Below are 21,849 nucleotides of genomic sequence, written 5' to 3' on the forward strand. Positions count from 1 at the left end.
CAATCACTGCTATCTGCTTTTTCTACTCTGAACCGCAGTTCTAAAACCCACAGAACTTTACACTCTCGCGCGCCTGTAGCGTTGTTACTGCCCGTTACTGATGCATGCCGAACAGAGCAGCTTTTCACCTCGCGTGTTCACGAGAAGACATAGAAATTAGAGTAATTCCGTCCATTTCCTCATTTCTTACGGTTTTTATTACCAGCCGTGAGCATTTAAACCAACGGATCAACAAACCGACGCATAACGTCTGACCAAAGAGCCGCAAGCTTTTGCCCCCTTCTCTTCACAAGATTTGGGGGGGGGGTGGCCCGGGGACCCTCCGGAATGGAGCCCCCGGACAGAGACCACCCGGCCCCGGCGGGGCCGAGACGCCTCCGGGCCCGGCCGCAGCACGGCGGGGCGGGGCGGGGCGCGCCGCGGGAACCGACGGGAGGTGTAGTTTCCCCCGCGCGGACTACATTTCCCGTGGAGCCGCGCGGCAGCGCGCCCGCCGCCGGTGCGCGTCAGCGGGCGCGGGCAGCCAATTGCGGGGCGGCCGGAGCGAGCGCCGTCAGCCGCCAATGTTGTTTTCGCTGAGTCGAGGCGCTGGTGTTGTTGGCGGCGGCGCCATATTGGAAGGGACGAGCCCCCCGTTAGCGAGAAGCCCCTTGGCGCTGGCCCGGCCGCCGCCATGCTGTATCTGGAGGACTATCTGGAGAGTGAGTGTGTGCGGGACGGGGGCGCCGGGCGGCCGGGCACTGCCGGCGGAGGGGAGCCGGGGAGGGGGGGGAGCCGCGGCGAAGAGGCGGCGCCCCCCTCCCCCACGGCAGTGACTGACTTCCTCCCCCCTTTCCCCCCCCCCCCCCCTCTCTCCCCGCTCCCCCGCCCCTCCCTGTGCCCGCAGTGATCGAGCAGCTTCCCATGGATCTGCGCGACAGGTTCACCGAGATGCGCGAGATGGACCTGCAGGTGCAGAGTACGTGAGTCCCCGCCCCTTGCGCCTCCGCCCGCCCCCTCCCTCCCTCCCTCCCCGCGCGCCGCCCCGCCCCGCCCCGCCAGCGGGGGGCGGCCGCGGCCACCCGCCCGCCCGCGCTGTGGGGAGGCGAAGGAGCGGGGCCGAGCGGCGCCGGGGCGCCCCGGCCTCTGTGGGCAGCTCCGCTCCCCGCCGCCCTCCACCGCGCTTTGGCCCCGCGGGCCTTCGCGCCCCTTCCCCACCCTGCGCTCCGGCTCTCCGGGGCGGGGGGAAGGGCATGGATGGATGGATGGAAGGACGGACGGACGCGTCTCGTCGGTACCGGGCGCCTGGCATCGTCTCCGGCGGGCGTGGGGAGGCGGCGCTGCGGAGGCCCGGCGCCGCGGCGGGAGGGGCGGGGCGCGCTGGCCTGGCGCTGTGGCGGCGAGCGGCGACGGGCAGCGGCCCCGCAGAGTCGCCCCCGCTCGCCCGCCGAGCCTCGGCGCAAGTAGGATCTTACAGGAGTTTCCCTCCTGGGCTTGTGCTGCTCCCAAAGGCATTTTTGGCGGCACGTCCCAAACTCTTTAGATTTTTGATCCCTAAGAGCAGTGATGGTGGTTTGGAACGTGAGTTATGTCCCGCTCCTTGAGCAGGTAGCGGCATGCTGTCTCTGAAACTTTCCAGCCAGCTCCCCTCATAATAGCATGTGTGAAGGTGCTTTTTGCTTAGCCTCTTGTGCCCTAGTTGACACTTAACCAAGCATACACGGTGCTTGAGTTTTCCTTGTGGATCACTTTGTGTATCTCTGCATATATCCTGATACAATACACTGTCTTACACTGTTGTCAGGATGTATTGCCTTTTCATCTTTTCTAAGGCAGTCTGATATGGGACTTAGGTGTCTTGTGATACCTGGTTAGGTGTTGCTGTCATTTAATGCACAATTAATATGTTCATCCCTAACTGTGATGCAAAGGTCTTTGTTGATGCAACTCTTCCTGTACAAAGGATGAAAGGTATCTTCAATACAGAAGGGTTGAACTACTGTAAAGAAGAGTGAGAGAAAGAGCAAGGGTTGGAATAACGGGTGAATGCCATACAGAAATACAAAATGTGGCAGTATGTGGGAACACAGTTCTTGAAGACAATAGTTTAACCTATAATACTGTGAAGTGTGATCTCAGGCTTTCCCCTGGATATTTACTTTAGTGGACCCAGCAGGCCTGTTTAGCAGACTTTATGGGCACATGCTGAACTGGTTGCAGGATTTTCTTGGATACTATGGCCTAAGTGTTGTCTGAGGTTCAGTGCTTAAAGTTGTGGGAACAGAGCAATGGCTCCTTATGGGAGATAACACCTCTGAAGTAACTATCGCTAGGGAAGAGCTCACTGACTCTGGTAGTTCTGAGTAAATTCACAGATTTTATTTCTGTTCACTAAGGAGGAGAAAAAGCAAGTAGGGTTTGGTTTGGTTGTTTTTTTTTTTTTGTTTTTGTTTTTTTTTTTTTTAAGTGTGTTTCAGAACTGAGCCAGCTAGCACTGCCAAGGTTGCAGTAATGTAATTTCCTCTACTTTAACTGGAAGTGGCAAATAACACTCTATATTATATACTGAGACCAACCTTAGGCTCAGAGAAAAAATTCTCTTGGACCTTGGTTCTTCTTGTAATTCTTGCACAACGAGTGACAAAACATCCAAAGACATTTACGAAACTTCTGGACTACCATCTCTTCAACATCAGTTGCCAAACTGTCAGCTGAATACTACAGGCCAACCTGGAGATTGTTCTCATGCTGCGACGTAGTGACCTGCTGTGAAGATTAAGTGTCTCTGAAGTACTTGAAAACAGTACTTTGAGTGATGCTGTCCCAGAAACCTCCCTGAGTTGTAATTCAGAGATAACTGTGATGCTGTGTTTTAGAGTCAGTGTTAACTTTATATTCTGTCCTGTTTGGACCAACATGGGCTATTAATGAAGCAGGTTCTGCTGTTGTCAGAAAAAATGATAAACCAGCTGTACCTACTGTATGTCCTGATAAGGCTACTGTGGGAAAGGTGAAGACCCTCTGAGTTGTGACTTGATTCTTGAGCTTTAACTGAGCTTCACGTGAAGTATAAAATATGTTTCTCTATTTAAATCACGGATTATCAGGTCTCCATGGTAAAACATCAAGCTCTGGAAAAAGACCTCTCGTAAAATAGAATTTCTGGCAACGCTAAGAAATTAGTATCTCAGAATATAGTATAGTAGTTGGATGAAAAAGGGGTAGTGGGGGGGAGTAAAGGTGAAGGAAATTCAGTGTACCAGAGAGAACTTTTCATATAATTTGATAGATCTGACTTGCATTCCCTTCTGCCATTTCTGCCCTTTCAGGAGAGACAAAGTCTCTGTGGAAGTTTTCTCTCATGCAATTTCACATAGACTGATACATGTCCTCCGTAAAGAGGGAAGATTTTACTTTTTTTTTCCTTCTCATGTCTATAGAGCCATTAGAATAATTATCACCTAGCTGTTTGCACTCTGAGAATAGGAGGTAGAAAATTTAGTCTGTTGGCTTTATGAACCAAATTACAGTAATTTGGTCAATGAAGAAAGCTTTTAGAAGCTTTCACGTAAAGTGTGTGTTTCTTGCTTGCTGCTCAGATTTCTTAATCTTCTCCCTGAATAACGCTGTGCAAGCAGAAAATGTTCATTGTACAGATTCTCTCATCTTTAAACTGTTTTGCACCAAGATTGTTTGACTATTTTCTTTGTCTGGGTCTAAATAAAGTTGATGTGAGTCTATGTCACAGCTCTTCTGGCTTGGGATTAATTGCTCTTTGTCCAGTCAGTTGTTAGGTTCGTGTTGGTTTTGATGCTGGACGTTCATAGCATAGGGAAAATTGATAAATGTTTTTGATCATTTAGTAATAAGTGATTTTTGGTTATTTATGTGAACAGTTAGTTCTAGTTGTGAATTTTCAGAGTGAGAAAACCTTTGGGCTCCATTGGATTGAAAAGTTAATCATACTTGGGGGATTCATGAGTTTCTTGAATTAGTTAACTTTTTTTTTTTTTTTTTAATAAGAGATGATGACCATCATGTGATCCAGTTTTAATGGTGGTTTCTGGAAAGTGCTGGAAGTGTTTTACATCCAGAGTTGGTGCATAGCCACATTTAATTTGAAACTGCTATCTGGACAGTATCGCTGAGAGTGCTGTGAAAAAATTTTCAGTATTATTATCTATCCTGAGACTAGCAAGGATGTCAAAGCTAGTTTGACTGAGGCAGCTGCATGGTTTTGTAAATATGCAAGCTGTTGCATGCACAAGTGTCCAGCTGTTGAAATAGTAAAATCTCTGCTTTTTTTTTTTTTTTTTTTTTTTTGAAGGAGGGTGAAGGGAAAGGGAAGGGAATCCCTGTTCCTATCTCAATAAACAACAAAGCAATTAACCTATAGCTGACATTCTCCTTTCTTACAATAGTTAATGGTTGAGAATTGGTAGCTTTATTTTTCCCTCACAATATATCTCAACTTCATGTAAGTGAGAATCCTATCCAAATAGTATTTCATCAGTGCATTTACCCTTTAGTGCTACCCTGTGGGGGTGGGGGAAGTAACTCTGTGAGGGCTTTCAATTTGCCCTCACCCTTCCTAGCATACAGTGGAGAGGGCCTTGACTTAAAGGCAGTGACTTGACTCTTCAGTTGCTCTACCTTTTTGAGGCACTAATTTTTTCAATTATTTGGTTTTGTATTTGACTGTTTCTCTTAGGAGAACATTTTGTTTCCTGCTCTGTTTGTAACTGGCTAGAATGTTCCAAAGTCAGCAGTCTAGAGCCCTGGGTGAGGAGTTTGGGTCGTGCTTTAAGTCACTACCACTGCTCTTAGGGACAAAAAACCTTTAGAACTTGGAGTCCTGCCTGTCCCATGCTGGAGAGCACAAGAACCTTGATGAGAATCCTACCAGAATTCAATTCTGCCTCTTGGAAATTAAGGTAAATATTTCCCTCCTCTGTCCACTGTCACTTGGTTGTTTTGGTTTTTTCAGTTTTTTCCTCTCTAATAGTTTGCACCTCAGTCCTGTCAACTTTGTTTAAGAAAAAAATTCCGCCTTATTTCATAATGTTTATGTACACGAGAAGATAACATTTATCTTACTCTTTTCCTGTGCTACAGATGCAATGGATCAACTTGAACAGAGGGTAAATGAATTTTTTATGAATGCAAAGAAAAACAAACCTGAATGGAGAGAAGAACAAATGACATCAATCAAAAAAGTAAGGATATCACAGGAGTGGGTCACATTTTTCTTTTGCAAATGAAGATAACATTAGGAAAAAACAGCTTATAATTGATGGAGACTTGAGCGTTCAGAACTGTGACTTCCCATGGGCTTTCACAGAGATGGATAAAACTACCCAGGAGGAGAAAAATGGCTGAAAGATTTCTTCAGTCAAGCATTTCTCTCAAGTTTTACTCAGTATTTGATAGCATTTTAAAAACTGTGATACTGAAATGGTGAGGAAACCAGGTACTAAATTTTCAGCTCAGACTTTTTGTTTCTGCTTGTGTGACATGAAATTGCGCAAGTTAATTGGCTTTCTTTGAGAGGATATTTTTCAAGCTTAGCTTCAGCATCTCCTGTGATTCTGCCTGTGCTCTTGTATGTTACACCTATGGTATATGTAGTTTTAGGGAGGGAGGAATAAGAAGATGGATGTGTTCCGTTTTATCCTTCAACACTCAGGCATTGGTAGTGGTATTGTTAGCAAGGTAGTCCATCATTTTGTCAGGAGAAACTCCTTTGTAGTCTCCTACACTTGCTACTTCAGCCCCTTATTTGGCCAAGGGTTTTTTTTTCCATGATACAAATAGATTTCTATATTTAAAAAAGAAAAAGTCAACGCTGACTTCACTAGAGTAAATGAAAAATTTGCTTTTGACTTCAGTTGAACCAAAACTTCAATTAGTTTTTGCCTAAGCAAGATACTGTTTAGTGAAAATAGAGAATAAAAAGGCATTTAAACCTGTTCAAGTCTGGAGTGAAAACATGTGTAAACATACTTTCTTTTTTTTCAAAAAAATTTGTCTGTGGATTTTCATTAGAGCAGATTTTAAAATTGGTTTGCTTTAGTCAAATTATTTTATAATACACTTACGGGTTACAGAAATCTATTTTAAAATAATTTAAACTATGAACTATAGACACCATGAACTGTATTTAACTGCAGTGCTGGAAAGGCCTCACCTCACAGCACTGTTTAGCATAATTTCGAAGGGTAGTAGTATCTGCAGTGGTTCTAAAGATCCATATGAAATAAAAGACATCATCTCATTTTGAGTCCGTAACCTCATGCAGTGTATAATAAAAATAAATCTCTTCTCTGGCAGCATTTCTTGCAGAAATCTAAATACCACTTTAGGAAGAAGTGTTCACATCTTGTAGTTTGACTTTTCCTAAGGCACAAACAGTAAATTAATATGTATTATACCTCTCATCTAAAATTTAGCGGATTTTTTTTTACAGTAGATTTTCACAGTCTTTCTGAAGACTGACTTTAATTTTTCCTTTTAACTTACATTTTGTACTGGATAACAGTAGCTTAAAATGACTGAAATTAATTAAGCTGCAGTCATAATTTTAAAAAAATTCTCTTTATAACAGGATTATTATAAGGCTTTGGAAGATGCAGATGAAAAAGTGCAACTTGCTAATCAGATATATGATTTGGTAAGTGGACAGAGGGCTTGTGGTGAGTTATCTAGATTTATGGCATAAGGAGTTCTAAACACTTTGGTAAGCACTACAATTGCGCTAACTGTACTGTTATGTCAGCTACATACAGTTATTTTTGCTGGCAAAACAAACATTTAATATTTTATTGACTTTTAAGAATTTTGTTGCTTTGGGTAGTGTCACATAAATACAGCATACAGAAATAATTTCAGAAGTATTAAGGTTCTCATGTATGTTGATTTTGGTTTATTTATTTTTTTTCTGAAAAGAGACCACAAGCAAGTTACTCTTCCTTATAGCTTATGAATTTTAAGGATATTTGTTTTAAATTTTCTCAGAACAGAAGCTGCAAGTCAGAGTGCACTAAAATATAGTAGACCTAAACCAAATATTTCTTGTCTGTTATAGTTTCACTTCATCTAACCAAAAGTTAGTTCCAAAAGTTGGAACTTAACCCCTCTCTCTTTGTTAGCTGGTAACTTCAAAAACCTGTTCAATTTTTAATAGTTTAGAGAAAGGTACATTCTGCTATATGACTACAGACGAAGAAAGCATTTGGAACAAAGTGTTTCTTTCAATGATACTAAGTTCAGGTGGGGTGTTTTGGTTAATTTTCAGCACCCAAGAGCATGTTATAGTTTACTCAAATGCACAGGAGTCTTTACAGTTTCAATTTAGAGACCCTTTTACTCAATACTTAAGTTTACTGATGTGTATAGTGACATACAAATTGCAATTCAGTAAACTTACAATTTCCCCAATGCAGCTCAACGTCTTCTAAAGTGCATGTCAGGTACTGTTCTTTCTCTTCCCCTTTCTATAGGCATACCCACAACACACCCCAAGTACTCTTAATCTTTTTTTCTCAAAAGAAACACTTAATGCTGTGTCTTGGAACATTGCCTGCAGTCAGAGGAGGGCTTCCAGCTGCTGAGCCATTACACAGCCTTACTGTATCCTGTGACTGACTGCACAGCTTAGGAGCAACAGCACTATTTTGGTGTGAGCTCTAGTATCTCTGCTGAGTTAGGGAAATGTAGGTGACCAAGAAGTTATGCTTCTGTGTGGTTTTATACGTCTTTAGTGCTGCATGGGAGAGAATTGCTGGAAGGGAAATATTTAGCAAGCCTAAGATTAAGGATGTAGATATTGATGTTCCAGAACTGGATGCTATTGTTGCTTTGCCTCAAAAACAGGTAGACCGTCATTTGAGAAAATTGGACCAGGAACTCGCTAAATTTAAAATGGAACTTGAGGCAGATAATGCTGGAATTACAGAAATATTAGAGAGACGTAAGTATGTGTGATTTTTTTTTTAATAACTTGGCAGATTTTGTCAATTTGCAAAATTAGAATATCATACACTTGTTAGTGGCTGGCAGTATTTGTGTTTTAAGCCGCATACTTTTCATCAGTCTGATTCTCAGATTTTAGTTCCAATCTCAATTTTTACCAGTGAAGTCAAAATATAGGTGAGTGATTAGAATATTTTTTTTCACACAACTCTTGCACTTGTGAATTGCTACGGTAAGGTCTGGAATTCTTTAAACCTGTTTTTAGTGACTGTGGATGTTCAGACATGTACTTCAGCCTAAGCTTGCCGCCTACCCAGTTGGAAGTGTACCATTTCTTACTCAGATTGATTGCCACCCAATTGAGGAGGGTCATTATTTTAGTTACAGATGTGGCATGTTGAGTAAAGTTAAGTACTTGGTGATTTTCTTTTTTTAAAGGGGGGAGAATGGATTGTTTTGTAATGGGCTAGCAAGGGAGAAGCATTTTGGGCAGGAAACCTGCATGCTTAATAAATCTAGCAATGCTGGTATTTAGAATGTGAACAAAAATGTGATGTGACAGCTTTTTGGTCAGTTTGGTATAGAAGAATCTGGTCTTTCTGTACAAATCAGCATTTAGACATCAGGTTCCGATGTGATTATGATAAATTTCCAAGTTGATTTAATTGCTGTGATTATGGAGCTAAGGAGCAGTGACTGTTCTCGTACCCAAGGATAGTGAAAAGTAACTGCAATCATTTGAGTAGATTAGGAGTAAATATTATTTCTTTGAACTTTGTGTAGCTGTCTCGTTAAAACTGGGAGGTTTTGGATATTTTGTTTGTAAGTGCTTTCAATGAACTAGCAAATATAGAAAATGACTTATTTTAGTTGGAATCCCAGCTGCAGTTTTAAGATGTGAAGCTACCGTCAGTTGAGCTCTGTGTTTGGTTAGGGAGGTAGGTAGAATGTCAAGAACTCAGAATCAGACTGCACGTTGCATCTCTAAGGTTGATGTTTTTGTTTTGTTTTGTTTTTTTTTTTTAATAAAGTGAAAAGTAGAAGCCTCTTAACACTTTTAGTTTTAAGAGTAGGTACATATTATTGAGGTTCCGCCAGAGGGCAGCCTTTGGACTCATTCATAACATGATTAATGTTCGCTCAGCCAAAATATCTCCTTATGCTTTGAACCATTTCTAGAATAATTTTCTTTAAACTTTTGTAATATACTCGTGTACTTTTTGAAAGCACTGACAAAGAGGTAAAGAAATTTTGAAGCTACGGATTTGGAAAAATGAATGTGAATTATTTTCTTGAATTGTCTTCTGTATAAATGTAAATTGGTAGGTATTGCAGCTAGTTCAAAATCTTTTTGCCAAAGATTGATACACAACCTGTTTTATTTTGTTCTAATAGAAATCTGGTCAAAGTCTCTCCTATACTGCGATCATTTAGCCTCATGGCTAATATTATAAGAAATGTTTTCTTAGATATAGATGATATAGATTTGCATTTGTGCCCACCCCCCACTTCTTTTCTTCTTTCTTTTTTTTTTTTTTTTTTTTTCTTCTTTGGATTGTTGCTCTGTATTTTGAATGTTAAGAAAATTTGGATACTGATTTGAAGCCCTTGCTGTGGAACGTTAGGTCATCTTGAAAGATGTTGCTAGTGGTTGTGCATTTTGACTCAGTGTGACAAGATGGACTCAGTAGGACAAGATGCCCTGTTAATACAGTTTAACTGTTACAATCTTCTTTTCAATTCATACTGGTGTAGATTGTCAGTACTTTTGGTGCAGCTTACTCCAACTGTCACAGTCTTGTGCGCAACTCATTTGAATAAGTGGCATGTTGGGAGTAATGTTGTTGTTTGTTCTCCTTACTGGCCTTGATTTTAACTTCTTGATTTCAGAAGTTGAACAGCAGTCACCAATTTTTATTTTAAAACTGTTCTTCTCACTGGCTCCTGGTTGTATGACAGGAAGGGTTTCAACTAGCAAAAATCCTTCTGATTAAAATAAATACAGCTGCATAGCAATGTGGTTAATATTATGAAGATTCATTTAGTACCTAAAAGTCAAAACCATGCCAGTGATATCTCTGAAATTTTCCTATCCTTTTTACTTCCCTCTTTAGGGTCTTTGGAGCTAGATACGCCATCACAGCCTGTGAATAACCATCATGCCCATTCTCACACTCCAGTAGAGAGTAAGTATCTGAGACTTAAAAACATGTCCACTTTTTATGTTTCTTTATTTTTTGTTGGGTATTATTAGGGAAAAAAATGTTAAGAACTTTTGATATGATAATAGGGTCTATTCAGAAGAAGTGCAAGAATGAAATAAATAAGGATTTGTTGATGGGAATTAGTTGAAAGTGCTGTTTTATTATGTCTAGTTATAGTTTGACATTCAAGCTGAGAAGGTTTTATGTTTAAGTTCCCTTTATTTGTTTCATTTAGAAAGGAAACACAATCCATCTTCTCACCATAGTACAACAGATCATGTTCCTGAAAAGAAGTTTAAATCTGAAGCTCTTCTATCTACCCTGACTTCAGATGCTTCTAAAGAAAATACACCAGGTAATCTTAATTGTCCTGCATTTTACTGCTTTTTTATTGGAAGAAGAGGAGCCCGGTTATATTTGTGAGTGTACTGTCTTTTGAAATCAGAGGCTCATATCCTTTCCTCTGGGATTTTCAGTCATTTGAAACATGAGAAATTGCAGGCATTGCTACTCATCTGTGTTGTCCATGAAGTGCATCAGCTTTGTTGTCATTTGACAGCTGCATGTGGGCTGTTTCTTTTTATTTACACTGCTTGGAAGAAGATAACCGTGCGGTTTCATTCAGCCAGTTGTAGAAATATGAGAGATCAATACATTGTTATTTTGGGAAAAAGAAACGCATGCAACAGTTTCCAAATTAAGGGAAAAGAATTTTCACTCTTTTTTTATTTAAAGGTTGGTCTGGCATGGCATTCGGCTACAATAAAATAAAATTCTTTCGCGTGTTGCCTGTTTCAAAAGAGGTGAGAAGTCTTTTTCAGTAGTGAATAAAAAACCCTCCACAACTTTCTGCCCATTTTGACAATCAGGGTGTTTCATAATTTCTTTTCTGAAAAGAAAAGGTTGTGAGAGGTTACAGTAAGTAAATGACCTTACATTTTGGAATTTATTGGTGTTCATGAGATTTAAGTAGTCTCCCTCGTATCCATTTTACTTCTCTTTTGAAGGAACTTCACATGAGATTGCAAATAAAATGTTTTGAGCAGCTGTCAATCTGTCGATGGCCGTAGAAATCTGTGTTGCATTAAAACTGTGATTCGTAGTTTTTAGAATTAAGATTGTTAAAAGTTTTACTTCAGAAACAGAATAGATGTACAGTCAAATTCTTACCCTCTTCTTGATGGTTACAATAGTCAGCACCATTTCAACAGAGATTGGTTTATATAGGCACAGCAGCTGCGTCTCTTCTTTGATAGCTGAATACGATAGTGTGGACTGTCTTTCTAAAAGGACTACTTGCACATGACGATAGGTGGGGAACAATTTTTTTTTTTTTTTTTGAAGCCAATACTGGCTGTGTCAAATGACGACTTAAACTTTTTTTCCAAATGGTCACAGTGGCCTGATGCATAAACAGAGTTCCTACTCTTTCACTGGTTGTCATATGTAACTCTTCTTAAAATGCAAAGGAATTTAGTTTCATTTTGAATTTCATAAATGTGTTCTGTTCATCAAGGGTGTCGAAACAGTAATTCATCATCCTCTTCAAACAATGCATACAATACAAACTCTTCTCAACCATTGGCATCATATAACCTGGGCTCATTATCTTCAGGATCTGGGGCCGGTGCAATTACCATGGCAGCAGCTCAAGCAGTGCAAGCCACGGCACAGGTAATGTCAAAACATTCTTGTCATTCTGCCATCTGCTATTAAGAAAGACTGGTGATATTTTTTTTTTTTTTAATCTGAATTCCCATGATCACTTTCAGCTGATGTGATTCAGTTCTCATATTACCATTTTTGTTTATATGCTACAGTTTTATCCTGTAAAACTTTCCTAAAGGGATAGCTTGTTTTTTAGGTTTTTCTGTACGATATTCTTACACCTTTCTACCACTTACTATACATCATTTTGTTAATAGGGTAACTAATGAACCTGTGCAAATCATTAGCAGTTAACAGTCTGGTGTATGTCTTCTGTAAGAGCTCTACTGTGTAATCTGATACAATATCAGTATTCCTTTCAGATGAAGGAAGGCAGGCGAACATCCAGTCTAAAAGCCAGCTACGAAGCATTTAAGAACAATGATTTTCAGCTTGGAAGAGAATTTTCATTATCCAGAGATTCAACCGGATATTCATCATCGGCTCTGGCATCTACATTAACACAGACATTAAATTCATCAACCACAGATTCACGAAGTGGCAGAAAAAGCAAGTAGGTTTTCTTACTTGTTGACTGCAATTATAGTTTTTAAGACATCTAAGCTTTCTTTTAAAGGGCATGGGCCATATTAGAAATAATTCATATTTAATATTGGGGAGGGAGGGATCAGCAGAAGGTAGGTATTGTCTCCTGGCCTTCTTTTGTTCAGGGCTTTCTTCTTTTGTTCTCTTCCTTTTCTTTAGGCAAACTTACTCCAAGATTTTAAATAAATGTCTTGATTTGCTTTTTCATCTGAGATATAGTCTGGTTTCTTCCCTCATTTTTCTTGTGTTCTGGAGAGAAGATTTGGCCTAATAGCAAATGTTGGGAATTGCTATGCAATGCTTTGTAGATGGTTTTGAAATATTCTGGAGATCTGCTTCATGCCACTTCTTCACAAATAATCACAATGCTTTCTGATGGCTGACTGTCTGTGACAGGAAACAGATTTAATCTTATTTCTGATTAAAAGGAAATTTAATAACATTTAAACACCACAATGTCACAACACAGTGACAAAAATCACAAGTTGTACTTGAAAGAGTTTGTCTCAAAATGCTCATCCCTTTAAACTGACTTATGTTTTTTTCTTCATACAAACTTCTGTGTGTTCACAGCTCAGTTATTAATTTTGTCTTGGAATCATTTTTCATCTATGGATATCTTGGGTGTCAGGTCTGACCTATAAGCAAAAGCATAGAATTTGTATTCTGGCACTGTTCCTGTGGAGTGATTGGTGATGCTTGAGTGGAGATTAACACTGAATCAGTCATCTTCAAACACAGTTATCTATTGTACATGACATATGATATTATTTATATGTAAATTCTTGTTTTATTGGTAACATAATTTTTATGGGGACTTTATGCCAAGACTGTTGATGGAAAATTTTGTGAAGAAAAACATTCATTAAAGCCGTTTGGCAGTTTAAAACTGTTAAGTTCCATTGATTAGAACAGCATGTCTTGCATTTGTAAGCTGGAGAGACTTGGTTCCTTTTCCAAAGAGCATTCAAGATGTCCATTTCAGTTCTTGCATTTGTTCAGTGAAACCTGTTAGGGAATGGTGCTTTGGGATGTACATACTGCAGTACTTGTTTTGTGATCCTTTCACTTGGCAGGAAATTAATTTAAAATATGATATACTGTTTTTTTCTCATTTTTTTTTCCTTTTCTTCTTTTCCTTTTTTTTTTTTTCTTCCCCAGAAGCAACAACAAATCCTCAAGTCAGCAGTCCTCATCATCTTCCTCTTCTTCATCTCTGTCATCATGTTCTTCTTCATCTGCACTGGCACAAGAACTGTCTCAGCAAACAGCAGTAATACCAGAGTCTGATTCTAATAGCCAGGTTGACTGGACCTATGATCCAAATGAACCACGATACTGCATTTGTAATCAGGTAAGGATGGCTTCCAACCTGAAATATAACTAGAGCTGCTCTTTCACTGTAGTTGAACTGCCTTCTCTGATTGCTAATTCAAAAATATTCTATTTGCATTCTTTTGAAATTTGGATCTGTTTTTATTTAATTACCGGTGATATGAATAATGAACTCAACTGTTGAAGATAGAAACAAGCAAGTTTTCCAGTGATGTGACACATCTGGAGAGTTTCAAATCTTTTAATGAAGACTTCAGGAATAATTAAATTAAAAATTGAACAGGTTCACAGTGAATTTAGTTAAAATTTTAAGTTAGTAAGGAATTAGACTGGTTTCTCTTACTTTCCTTTTGAAAAAAAAACAAAGCAAACAAAACAAAAGCCAAAAAACTCCACACCAAAAAAACAAAACAAAACAAAACCACCAAAAAAAACAGGAAAACAAAAACCTAGTTTTGTAAAAGCCACCTGGAAACCTGAGAGACTGGATGACAACATGAGAAACTTGGATTTAAAAACACCTGTTCTTACTTTAAACACTTTTAAGTGTGTTGACTTTTTTTAGAGTTTATAGAACTCTGTAATTCTCATGAAAGTATTTGATTGTTTCAAATATAATGCTTGAAATTGTCATGTATGCAAGGGAGATGCCAGACAACATAATTTTGAAAACTGGACTGATAATGCACTGAACACTTGTTTAGACCAAAATGTGCTTTCTTCAGATTTTGAATGCTGACCTTTTTTATCCAACCCGAAGTATGCAGAAATACCTTTTTTTTGCATAAAAGATTTTTGAAAATCATTTTGCTGTGAACATGTGCTTTGGGTTGCACAACAAAAGAAAAATCAAAATACTGTTGCTGCTGTTAATGGAAAAACTCAAAGGAAGAAACCTAACCTTTAGCCTTTTGAAAACATTGATTGCTTTTAATTAATAATATAATTAATAAGTGTTTTTTTTCCTTATTTACTAGGTATCCTATGGTGAAATGGTAGGCTGTGATAACCAAGATGTAAGTAAAAAAGTTCCAAAAGTTCATGAGAGGCTTGTGCATGTAACTGTGGCTTGCAGAAGTTACTTTTCTGTAGAGTTGAGGTTTTTTTAGAGTAATGTGCAGATGAGTTGAACCATTCTTCAGGAAACTTCTCGTCTGTCTCCACAGTTCAGGTTCTTTTAGAAGGCTTCACCCTTAACTGGGAAGTTTGACATCTTTAAAATACCATTTACTTCTAGGAACCTTTAGCTGTGTCACTACCAATATAAGTTGTCTCCTTCAAAGAAAAAGGTTTTAAAAGAACAGGTGAATGTAATCATGCATTTATTGAGATACTACATTTAAACAAAATTGAGTGATAAGATTACTGTTGTGTCACTTAGTGTTGTCAAACTAAGTATTTTGAAGCACAGCATACTACTTTTGCTCAGTTATGTGAGTCCATGTATGAATCCTAGAATTTTTACTGCTTTCCTTAATCTGTTGAGTGTATATTAGGGGCTGAGATCCTCCTCCCTTCTCATTTTGTCCCATGACTTTGTGTGAAGAGCAGAATCCATGCTTTTTATTCATGCTTCATTTGCATAGAATTGTTTTTGTGATAGACATTTCGAAAAGTGAAAAAAAAAAAAAAATCTCAAACCCTCTCTTTAACTCTGTTTTCATAGTGCCCTATTGAGTGGTTCCACTATGGATGTGTTGGACTGACAGAAGCACCAAAAGGGAAATGGTACTGTCCACAGTGTACGGCTGCAATGAAGAGAAGAGGCAGTAGACATAAATAAGTTTCTTCATCTGGAAAACACATTACATACTAAAGGTTTTTTAGAGAACTTGGGAGGGGGAGGAACCCCTGCTACCTTTCCTTGCAACCACTTAAGGGTTAACATAGCAGTCATAAGATCTTGAACAATTGATTTTGCTAGTTGTGTTTTAATATTGTAAGTAAATTATTTATGCACATTGATGTGCTACAGATACTATTCCAATGAGCCTTGGATTGTTCCAGTGGCCAACATATGCAGACATTTGTACTATAAAACCATTTTCTCTAAGCAGTGGGCATTCTACAATTACTCAATCTTCAAAAAATTCCAGTAAGTCAAGATTTTAAATGTATGTTTTATATTCAACAGATATATTCTGCTGCATGTACTGTACTCAAGAGCTGTTATGTAACACTATGTATATAAATGGTGCAAAAAGTCAGTGCTTCTGGAAAAAAAAATAATGAGACAATGGTTTTTAAAATGCCTTTATAGCTTTGGTTCTTTATGAAACTTATTTCAGCAGGCTGAAGAAAATGGTTCTTGTATACAGCGGGCTGTTGTCCTCTAGGGTACTTGAGTATGTAAAAACAAAAAAAAAAAGCTGTAGAATAAAACAAACTTGTGCCATTAGTCTTTATATGTTTCTGCTCCAGAGAAGGTGCAGGCCATAAGAGGAAAAAAAGGTGTTAAAGTGATGATAAATTTTTATACCAAATGTGTTTATTTTTTTGTGCAAGTAATCCTTTAAATTTGAATTGTATTAGGTGTTAAAATAAAACAACCTCAACTCCTCAAATTAATGTTTTCTGTACGTTTGTTAAAAAAAGGGTTGTCCCCGAACTGGTTTCAGAAGAATATAGCTAAGTTTGCATAAGAAATTGCTACACATGACCCATGTGAAGGATTGTTGTACAGGAGGACATTTTTCTGGGGGGTGGATAACTCATGCATATACAGGCAAATGTTGAAATATCATTTGCCTTGTTGTCTCTGTCTCCAGGTGATAAGTGGCACCTACCTAAATGGGCGTAAAAGTTCTGTTTTTCATGAGGTTGGGAAAAAAAAAAAAATCCTTGCCATGTCAAGAGATACTTACAGGCAGGATTGCCTTCCTGTTTCCATGGCATGGATGGAAATAGGAAGGGAAGAAGAAAACCATGGTGTGTTCTGCAGCTGCCATATTCTTTCCTGGACAGTGGTTTTCATGTAAAAACCAACTCATGGTCCAGGAAAGAGGAAAGGGAGAAATAGTCATCCTACTGTAGAAGCCCTAGGGTAACAGGAATGATCGTGTTGGGAAACCCAAATGCAGGCCCATAAATGGTTGGATCTGTTAGTTGTACATGTAGCACAGGATCAGAAAACCGATCTTTAGAACCTTGACCATGAATATAATGGAAAGATTTTCTATATTCGTTCCTCACATGCTAATTTTGGAAATTCTTTGTAGATTTCGTTTCACTGGCGATCTCCTTTTGTTGTTTTTTGTATGGCTTTTTCATGTAGAAGCACTGAACAGAAACAAGATCATTACTCCCTTTTTCTTCCTCCTTCCACTACTGAAAAAATACATTTTCCCTTTGGAATAAAGATTTTAGTTTAGCACTGGCTTGCTTTTTGGGCTGTCAGGCTGGAAGATCATGACCATGGTAGCTTTCTAAACCCATAGAGAGGGGGAGCAGAGGCAGAGAGAAGCAGGGTTTCAAAGCATGACTCTGCAGATAGTGTCAAGGAAATAAAAGGGGTTAGGCTCATTACTAATAGGAGTCCGTGCAGAAAATTCAGGCTTTACTTAAACTAAAATGAAACCAGACTTGTGTCACAATGTTTATTTAAAAGGGAAAAAAGTAGGCGTTTTAAAACCATGAACTGGGTAAAAGTAGACATGTAAGGAAAATGTGATTATGGATGATAAATAGACTTTGGTAAAAGAATAGGAAAGAAGTTGGTGAAAATAAACAGCAAAGAGCAGTGTAACTAAGGTTCCATTAAAACAGGCAACTCAACTCACTGTGTATTTCTGTGGAAATCTCAGTCTAAAAAAACACTCAAGGAGTAGAATATCTGGTTTTAAGTGAGGCTATTGAGACAATAGAGATAACAGAAACTATTTGTTCTGTTGGAAACTGGTGCCATGCTATGAACTGAAGTTAAATAAACAACAGGTAATCTAGACTCCCCTTGGATTGAATATTTGTCTCCAGGACTAAGAAGTAAATCCATTAAGAATTAAGACCATATAGAGCAAAATCCTTCACTGGTGGTAACCATACCTAAGACAGTGCAGAGTCTGCAAATCCAAATAAAAATTTAAGTTTTTAGTGTGAGCATTGATTTGCTGTTTCATTGGGCAACGTCAATTATTTTTTCATGGAGGAGCTAGTTAAAGAACTCACAAGACGAAAAAAACCTTTGTGCTCATTAGTATTTTGTGTCTAAATTAAGAAAAGAGAAATGGACAAATGCAAAGAATGTGGAAAAAATGCAATACATGTCAAAGGCAAAGAACAATAAAACCTGTACATGCTTTTGTTTTGTTCTAAACAAGAAGCCTGTTAGAGATCCTTAAGGGTCATCACATTATTATGGTGCAAAAGCCACTGAAAACTTAAAAAACAAGCAAAATTATTTCTTGACTATGCAAGAAGTTAGATTTGAATACCAGGGTGCCTTCTGGAGGTTTCTTGAGGATTGCTCTCAAAGTACGGCACCTGTAGAAATGTGTCTGCAACAAATTGGTGGGACCAAACCTGCCTGAGAGCAGCCCTGTGGAGAAGGACTTGGGGTATTAGTGGATGGAAAACTGACTGTGAGCCAGCAATGTGGGCTCACAGCCCAGAAAGCCAACTGTCTGGAGCTGCATCAAGAGAAGTGTGGCCAGCAGGCCGAGGGAGGGGATTGTCCCGCTCTGCTCCGCTCTTGTGAGACCTGACCTGGAGCGCTGTGTCCAGCTCTGGGGCCCCCAGCATAAGGAGGACATGGAGCTGTTGGAGCAGTTCCAGAGGCGGCCACGAAGATGGTCAGGGGGCTGGAGCACCTCCCTTATGAGGGCAGGCTGAGAGAGTTGGGGTTGTTCAGCCTAGAGAAGAGAAGGCTCCGGGGAGACCTTTTATAGTGGCCTTCTAGTACCTGAAGGGGACATATGGGAAAGATGGGGAGAGACTCTTTATCAGCAAGTGTAGCGATAGGATGAGGGGTAATGATTTTAAACTGACAGAAAGAAGATTTAGATTAGATATAAGGAAGAAATTGTTCACTGTGAGGGCGGTGAGGCACTGGCACAGGTTGCCCAGAGAAGCTGTGGCTGCCCCCTCCCTGGAAGGGTTCAAGGCCAGGTTGGATGGGGCTTTGAGCAACCTGGTCTGGTGGAAGGTGTCCCTACTCAAGACTGGGGGTTTGGAAAGATTCTATATATGATATATAAAATAATGCTTAATTCTCAATTTACCTACATCTGGGGACTCTGAAGTAGCATTTGCTGTGTAGTAATGTGATTTTGGAGTTATCTAGGTAATTCTATGGAAACATCAGCTCATTGCCCAGCAGCAGGTCAGACAAGTGCTAAGAATGACTCAGGAGATAAAGAATAAAACAGAAAACAGTTTTACATTGTGTAAATGTATGTGCACTTGGGTCTTAATGTAGTATAAAATTATGGTCCAGTCCTCTGCAAAAATGTAGCAAAACTAGGAAAGGCACAAATAGGAGGAGCAAAGTAGTCAAAGCCATGTAATGACAACACATTTGAGAAGGAGCTGAATTGTCTGGGACTCTTCTGAATGGGAAAGAGGCAGCTCAGTGAGGATGTAACAGGGATCTGTAAGTTAAAGAACTCTGTGAAAAAGGTGTGTCTTTTTACAGAAGTAGTAATAGGGAGGTAGCCAAAATGAAAAAAAAAGAGCGGCATTTTTTCACATATGGCATGAATCATTTGTAAAACTGTCCATATAGGTTACGTGGGTGTAGAAAGTCACTGAGACATCAGTGGAAGAAAAGCCCATGGAGGCATAAAATGCAAAAACTCGCTGATGACTTATCACTAGAAATTAAGAGTTCATAACCAGGGAAGTGTTCCTGGATGCCTGTGACAGTCCTACAGTCCTCTGGCATACACCACTGAGCGCTGAGTGCTACAAGACACTAGGTTAGGTGACCCTTTAGCATTATGCAGTGCAGCTGGTTTTAGTTTCATCTCAGTGCTCCAGCATTTGGGTGAATTTTTGAGAAGAGGATGTATTTGTAGTACCACAAGCTAAGAAGCAATGTGCTAAGCACTGTAACAGAACAAAAAGTTGTCTTTGCACTGTAAACTGTATTGCCAGTTTGCATTGTGAAGAAGTAACATTTTTTTCTCAGCTGTAGGTTTTATTTATTCTAGGTCTGAAATGAAAAAGGAAATACACTTGCGCTTTCTGCTTTGAAAATCCTGCTAGGTTGTTTCTCTGTATAGCACAGAATAATCTGCATTCTTGTCTTCTTTATTGAACTTTGCAAAATGTTGTTCAACCACACACACTAAAGATTAGAAATTCTGACATTTGTTCTCCCCCTTCTGTTCCACCTCACCAGGGAAGTACTTTCCACAGTGAGTTGGCTTTTCTTGGCAAGTTTTTTCATCTCCCACTTGATCCTGTTGGAATGTTTGGATCATGCACTTTTTGTGCTTAATAGATGTGACAGGTGACAGAAAGAGGACCCAGGTGGCCTTCACCTTCAGAGCAGTGTTTTGCACTTACACTAAAAATCTCTGAGAAGCAGAATTGCAAGAGGGATAAGAGTCTGGCTTTTTACACTCTCTTAAGGGTATATTCATATACATGAATAACTAAAGTTAGGCCACACTGTATGAACACTGTCTCTGCAGTTCTGTTACTCTTGCCAGGATTGCCTAAAATGTTCTGAGAATAATGTAACTAAACCAAGAAAAACGCCACACTTCAGTATATCTACACCAACTGACTGTAATATTCCTCTAGCAGTTTCAAATAGATATCTTGCTTTTACACTCGCGTGATACTCAGCAGCTTTTCTCTCTAGATACATCTTATATTTAGGAGATATTTGATCATGCAAAGGTTGTCAACAAGTTGCATGATTACTTACAGACTTGTCCTTGCATACATCATGTCTTATATTTTAGAAAAAACAACAGTTTCCTACATTAGTTCATAATAGATGTAAAGTCTTAGAAAAAGTCAAGAAAATGAAAAATAATATTAGGATGCACAGCTACTTTAACATTTTTAAAGCCCTAATAGTTATTTGTACCTTGTACCTTATATTATGAAAACTTCTGAGTGTTTTAACTGCTCTGTTCCTTTCTTAATACTTATTCAGCAGTGCCATATACGTTGAATCAAATCTGTATGTCCGTATTTATGAAACTAGCTACTTCCAGTTAAGAAAAGTTTTACTGAAGTTTAAGAGTACAGTGAGAGGATTCTTAAATTAAATTAAGTAGATTCAGTTGTTTGGCTACATTTTGTATATTTTTTCATAAAAGTAACAAATTTTTTGGTAATCCTATGTATAGTTTTGTTGCTGAACACAGATTTATTTATTAGGTTGACAGTTAACGTGATTTTGCTAATTAGGATTATACTAAACCTTTCTTTATAGAAGAATAAATAAAATACACTGGATTTGCACACATGAGAATTGGTGAAACAGAAATAGGAGAGCGATGGAAAGATAATTTCATATTGTTTCCACCTGCGAAATTGTGTCCCTATAACTTCAAAGCAAGTTTTACTATTTCTTTTCAGGAAAAGCTGTGTGGGATAGATGCTTGGATAAACTTTGCAAGCATGAATATAGTTAAGTGCTAAAAGGGGTCAGTCAGGGAAGTGCTATTGAATTAAGGAATCCTTTCTTGTCAGAAGTACAAGAATATTTTTCCCTGTCTTCATAGAGTAAATGCTTTTTCACAGCTCTGTTTTCTTTTATTTTGGTGAGACTAAAATTACATTGTTGCTGTGTGTGGGTAACAATAAGTGCTCATCATATTTAAAAATTGTTTTAATAAATGTTCAATTACACAGTTTGCTTGAGAAGGTGACAAGTTGGAGTGTTTCTGCTGTGATGAATTAATCTGGATATGGTATTAAATTATTTTAAAATGTGTTTAATTTCTCTGTTGTGTTATCTGGGGCTAAATTAATCTCAGGCTTTTAAAGAAAGCACATTCTATAGATAGATGGATTAATCAATAGTTGAATGAACTGACAATAAAAACATGTGTTCCTTAGTCAGATCTGGAAAATGAAATGGTTCAACAGTCAGTAGTATTGAACAATTCCTTATTTTAATTTAGGAAGGCATACCATACATTTCCCAGGG

The 21,849-nt window shown here is 38.9% G+C and overlaps 1 protein-coding gene across 4 annotated transcripts; it reads left to right on the forward strand.

Moving 5' to 3' along the window:
- The first annotated feature begins 228 nt into the window (after positions 1 to 228).
- Positions 229 to 16,306, forward strand: ING3 (inhibitor of growth family member 3). 4 transcript variants are annotated; one of them, XM_042792808.1, is made up of 13 exons: positions 669 to 701; positions 887 to 958; positions 4,691 to 4,913; positions 5,095 to 5,195; positions 6,584 to 6,649; positions 7,852 to 7,948; positions 10,065 to 10,136; positions 10,390 to 10,509; positions 11,671 to 11,828; positions 12,185 to 12,375; positions 13,569 to 13,761; positions 14,720 to 14,758; positions 15,409 to 16,306. In XM_042792808.1, the coding sequence occupies exons 4-13, from the start codon at positions 5,100 to 5,102 to the stop codon at positions 15,523 to 15,525; spliced, it is 1,149 nt and encodes a 382-aa protein (XP_042648742.1). In that variant the 5' UTR covers positions 669 to 701; positions 887 to 958; positions 4,691 to 4,913; positions 5,095 to 5,099; the 3' UTR covers positions 15,526 to 16,306. The 4 variants fall into 4 exon arrangements, with proteins under 4 accessions (XP_042648741.1, XP_042648740.1, XP_042648742.1 ...); XM_042792807.1 differs by lacking the exon at positions 4,691 to 4,913 and having other exon boundaries at positions 229 to 701; positions 11,770 to 11,828; XM_042792806.1 differs by lacking the exon at positions 4,691 to 4,913 and having other exon boundaries at positions 231 to 701.
- The last annotated feature ends 5,543 nt before the right edge of the window (positions 16,307 to 21,849 follow it).

Source organism: Tyto alba, unplaced genomic scaffold (genome assembly GCF_018691265.1).
Source record: "Tyto alba isolate M040663 unplaced genomic scaffold, T.alba_DEE_v4.0 Super-Scaffold_2, whole genome shotgun sequence".
Taxonomy (NCBI): domain Eukaryota; kingdom Metazoa; phylum Chordata; class Aves; order Strigiformes; family Tytonidae; genus Tyto; species Tyto alba.